At 37.7% G+C, this 5591-nt stretch overlaps 1 protein-coding gene across 11 annotated transcripts in view; it reads left to right on the forward strand.

Moving 5' to 3' along the window:
* Nfia (nuclear factor I A) overlaps positions 1-5591 on the forward strand; it is a 532531-nt gene that overhangs the window by 370258 nt on the left and 156682 nt on the right. For all 11 annotated transcript variants that reach the window (XM_031377888.1, XM_031377890.1, XM_031377889.1 and 8 more), the window contains exon 3: positions 3364-3429. In XM_031377888.1, coding sequence (XP_031233748.1) covers positions 3364-3429 — 66 coding nt within the window. The remainder of the gene's footprint in view (positions 1-3363; positions 3430-5591) is intronic.

Below are 5591 nucleotides of genomic sequence, written 5' to 3' on the forward strand. Positions count from 1 at the left end.
TTTTTTTTTGTCATTCTTTGCTTTCTGCCAAAGAAGTACTCTGAAAGGGAACAAGGTTAAAGTTAAAGTTTCAGGGATTGAATGTGTATATAAGCAACAAACTCAGGTTATCTTCTTCTTGTACAAACCAGAGGCACAGAGACCGGTATGTAGGGATTAGGATTTTTTTTTATTCTTTCTCTGGTGATTATATTGAGAATGGACTATCTTTATCTGAGAACTGCAGCAATATAGCTGCAGATGCCATAAAAATGCATAGATAAATGGCCACCAGTTCACGTAAGAGGTCTTAACCCAGCTTTCTAAATGCAAACCCTGTCTATTTTAGTTTTAAATGTATATGCTCATACATTTTTTAGAAACCCAAAGAAATATCACTTTTCAAGGTTAGATTGATGTTTAAGGTCCATTAAACAAACAAACAAACAAAATCCCTACTTATAGAGGAAAAACTGATAATCCTAATGTACTTTCTCACAACAGCATTCCAACCTCATCATTTAGATATGCTTTAAGTAATATTCTCATCCTTGTAAAATACCACAGCTTTTAGTCAGGAAACTGTTGAAGAAGGCCATCACTCTGGTATACAGGGATTGAGAACTTCCTGTATAAAAGGTCCATCTTGTTTTATGCAAGTGAGTTTGTTTGTTGGTTTGTTTGTTTGTTTTGGGGGAATCTAATTATTTCAATTGGACAGAAATCAAACAATAATTGTTTAAAACAGATATACACAAAGTCTCCTGCCAGGTCTCTAAAGAGTACATAAAGGAGAAAAGTAAAATAAGTATTCGTTTTGATAGTATTTTGACACTAGTGTTTACGAGGACTTCCATTTGTATCCGTTGTTTGTGGATAGAAAATAATTTCTAATTCTGGTCATCTGTTTGACTCCGTACTTAACGGCATCTGTGACCTTTTCCATTCAAGCAAGGGGCTGTGTCTCCTCCTCGTGGAACAGCACCAGGACCAGGACGGGTAGAGAATAATTATCAAAAGATTTAGGGCACTCGGGTTTCATGTAGAGCCTTGGCTTTGCTTGAGCCTTCCTGGGATAGAATATTTTAGCTTGACAGTCTGGGGTGGTAACATTCTCTGGGTCTTGAATAAAACTGAGAATTCATGCTCCGCTCCGCTCCGTTCCTCATTTGGCTACATGCCTCTTCTTAGTGTCTGTGTCTCAGCATTGGATGGATGCTGGGCCGGGACCCTTGTAGACCAAGCCCAAGCCTTTGCGTACCACCTCAGCTTCTTGACACTCCTCTGCTTGCTTTTCTGTGGCTTGAAGTTTTAAACTAGCTTTGAGGATCCCTCATAGTCAGCTCTTATTCCTCGTAGTTTCTGTTTCTCTAAAGGTTGGGCGATGAAAGAAATGTTTTAAACAAAAAAGAAGTAAACTGAACAAAGATGTGTACCTCCAGATTTGAAAAAAAAATATTTTGGGTTCATTATCCCTATTTCCGTTAATATTGATGGACAAATATTTAATAACATTGTCTATTGTGTATCTCAATTAATTGACAGAAAAGATGCCTTCCACTGATTTACGGAGATGCATTAGTTATATAGATGTCACCCCTGCAGGTATAATTTGAGCTAAGGTATCAAAACATTTGTTTGTATGGTTTTAAAGGAAATGTTACATCTGGCCAAAAAAAAAAAAAAAATGATCTCTTTTGTGGTTCGATCAAAAGGAATTTCTTTAAAATAGATTTAGATATTTTCCTTTAATTTTATGTAATGAAAGGTTTAAGATTTGTTTAGAATAAAAATAATGATGGTATGACTCTCCTAAAACAGACTGAAATAGCTTTGAAATGTTTAACTTGTAATTTTTAGTGAAATAATGGGATCTTAGAAAAAGAAGTAATTAGTTATATTTTAGATAATCTATTATAATAGTAGTTTCTGTCATTAGAATTTCAAATATGATTTCACTATAAGTTTAGCTGCATTTCCAAATTTTAGGCACAGGCTTGGTATTTGTTGTTGCAGTTCCCTCTGAAAGGGCTCCTCTACAGGCTTTTGATACATTACAATTTCTGGTTTTGTTTATTGTAACAAATAGCAATTGTCAGGATATAAGAAAAGCTCTTTTGCTAGAGTTAAATCTTAAAAACTACTTCTTTATGGCTTTTTATATTTTAATTGTTGACTCAACAGAAGTTATTGTTGTATTTACCAGGTTAATATTCCTGAAAATTCTAAAGTAGACATAACCCTTCTATGATTAAGATACTCATTGTCTGAAAGCTGGGAGATTTTTAATATCACAGATTAACATTTCTAGGTGAAAGGTCCTTGGGAATACCTCTTCTTGGTGCAGTCTCTCTAGGAAAGACAAGAGATGCTATGGCTAGGTCCCAGAGTCAGTCACCCTTTCAGTTTCGTCATGATTATATGCTATAACTCTTGATTTTATTGGTTTCTTGTTGAGATGAAATCATATTAAAGATAGCTTGTTCCGAACCTGTGACATCAAGGTAGAAGTTAGGATTCACCCTTTACCTAGATAGACATGTTTTAATTTTTTTTAATTTCAAATAATTATTTTTGTCTGTTGTCCTAAATCTCTGAATTCTCTTTGAGACGTGGCACCTGATTTTTTTTTCCCCTTTCTCCCAAATATATAGCTATCCTAGCCTCTTATTCCATGACATTCTTTTGAAAGTTCATTTTATCTCATTCTAAAATAGTTTTTTAAATTCAAAAATTATGTTTTTTTAAAAAAAGAAATCAATTAAATTCTGTAAATGTTTAAAAGACTCTACTTTTACTAATAAACCCTTTTGGGGTTCCCAGATGCCTCAGAACCACAGGAAGATGTTTACCTCATGAAGGAAGTGTTAGCCTCTGGAAGCCTTGTCTGGGCTACTGCCTACTTCCAGTACATAGGCTAGAACCTTAGGACTGTGGAATTCAGGAGTGTCAGTCTGCAGTCGGGTGCTGTTGTCTGGGTTGCTCTTCTATACGAGCTTCAAAATGTGTCCTTTATTATGATCAGACTCAAGCATCTAATATGTGTAGTGGAGGATGAAGCTATTATCAGGCTTCAGTGTATAAGAAATGAGGAAGTGAGTTTGTAACCCTCTTTCCATTGGAGAATGGTTCTGGAGAGCTTAGTTGCTGATCCAGCACATAGGAAACTACTGGAGGCTTAAACAAAACCGAGCATTTGTGCTGAACCCTCATGCGCCTGCCCCACCTACCCCTCCTTTTCCATTTTTTCTTCATCAATCCTGTTATTTTTCTGATGCCCTCATTCTTAGTTCATAGGCTGAACCTTTTAAGAAAGTCTGGCACCTCTGTCCCACTTTCTCTCACAGATCCTGTAATTTTGGCTATATTCTTTATGTTTTTCAGATTCAAGTCAATCTGAAAGTCCCAGCCAGCCAAGTGACGCTGACATTAAGGACCAGCCAGAAAATGGTAAGTTTAGCATTGGCCTCTGAGCTGCTGTTTCAGAGTCCATAGGGGGCAGCAGTCAAGGCTGCCCTGTGGGCCCTCACAGTAAACTGAGGATTCACAGAGAAAACTCAAGAGGCATCCTAGCAGCCCCAGTCCCACCCCAGTCCTTCTCTATGACTATCCTCACCAGAACATTTAACTCTCTGGAAATGTAAGAGGAGGGTCGGAGTCACCAAGGCACATTCTTGGGCAGCGTGAAAGAAGGACCACTGACTTCCCATGTCATTTTATATTAGTTCCTTTCAAAGTGGGGAATGCCCAGAGATGCTCACTGAAGATCATGCAAGGACAAGCAGTCTTCAGGATAATTTAGAGCTTAACCCTTTGCGAATCGCCTTAAGAAAATACCGTATCTTCAAAGGATTTTCCCCTTTAAATTGTCTAAAATAAAATAGCAAGAGAGCACTCAGTCCCTCAGTTTTATAAACGTAGCAATCCCCTGTCTTGTTTTTCTCTCCTTCTCCTTTTCCCTGTCTGCAGTAGTGAGGATTGAACCTAGAGCCCCAGCAGAGCAGGCAGGTCCCCTGCCACTGAGCTACAGCTCATGTCTATGTGAAGTTACTGTCATAGAAGCCTTTCGAAGAAAGAAAGCGCACTTTACACTTAATAATGCCTCATGAAATAGTCCAAATGTGCGATGTATACTGAAAGAATGAGAAGCATAGTTACAGGTTGTAATATTAGATTGAGCAAGACCACTCATTTAATGAGTCTCCTTAATAAAATGAGTCTCCTTAATAAAATGAGTCTCTATCATAGGCCAATATATTGCCATCTCATAAAATCCTCAAATATATGACTAACCTTTCAGGGTATTTTGTTTATTTATCTAAATATTCACTCAATACTGAGGATTTTAGTATTAGCTTAGTAGTTATTAAGTAAGGTAATGTATTGAACATCCTTACCAAGTCTCTTTTAATGACTTTATCCTAAATAAATGCCAATGCTACTAGTAGTACAGGCCCCTCCCTCATTTTCCTTGGCCATACAATGCTTCTACATTCTTCATCTTCTGCTGCATGAGTGAGAATTTCTCTCCTCTCCTCTTCCTGCTCTTTTTCTGTTCTTCCCTTTTTTTCCCATTTTGATCTCTAGTTCATTATCTGGAAAGGATACGCAAACTGAACAATTTGGTATTGTGTGATGGAGGGCTCACCTTACCAAATTAGAAATTATATCACTAACTGTTCAGAACACTTTTTATTTGTTAGCCCTGGAAACTCTTTGTTACAATTCTCCACTGTGATGGTAAATATGAACTGAGAGTTCCTCTTCTTATCCTGGTATTTTAGTGAAATTTCCTTCATCAAAGCTTTTCTTTTCTCTTCTTTCCTTTCCTTTCCTCTATTTTCTTTTCTTCCCTTCCCTTTCCTTTCTTTTCTCTCCTTTCCTTTCCTTTTCTTCTCTTTTCTTTTCAAGAGGGAGTTAAGAAAGAATGGGAGAGAACCCTAAAATTAGGTCTGGTTGTTTTTGTTTTGGTTTGGTTTTGTGTGTGTGTCAAACAGCTGCATATTAGTCTTTGTTGGCAATTTAAGTAGCAATATATAGAGACTTGTTTCTTTATTTGGGGCCTGGCTGCTGATGTCTTAACTGTCCCATTTTTCATAAAATCTATTTGTACTAAGGTTCCTGAAGTTGTGTCCAGAGATACTTTATTTTTATCTCAAAAATTGGTAAGCTGTAGGGTATGTAGCTCACATATTTAGGTCTGGATACCACTCCAGCAGGTTGCGATTCATCTGTCTTCATAAAATGGCCGGCAAGCTGTTCACATGCAAATATAAACCAAGGGGAGAGAGGCCTGGCACACCTCTCTGGAGCTGCCTGCAATGCCGAAATTGTGCATTTCCCATCCAAAAAGCATCCCACGACTCAGCCCAGTGTTTAGGCCAAAGGCATGGTGATATTGGCCAAGTTCACTTTTAACTGGGATGGCTCAGTGCTACCTCAAGGATTCATGAGTGTGAGTTCAAAGAAAGGAAGTGTTTGTATCCAAGAGATAACGTAACAGATTACTACTTTTCGAGATTAAGTGCTTTTGTTGTTGGTGTTGGTGTTGGTGGTGGTGGTGGTGGTGGTGGTGGGTGTGTGTGTGTGTGTGTGTGTCTATCTGTTTTAAG

The sequence above is a fragment of the Mastomys coucha genome, unplaced genomic scaffold (assembly GCF_008632895.1).
Source record: "Mastomys coucha isolate ucsf_1 unplaced genomic scaffold, UCSF_Mcou_1 pScaffold18, whole genome shotgun sequence".
In the NCBI taxonomy this organism is placed as follows: Eukaryota; Metazoa; Chordata; class Mammalia; order Rodentia; family Muridae; genus Mastomys; species Mastomys coucha.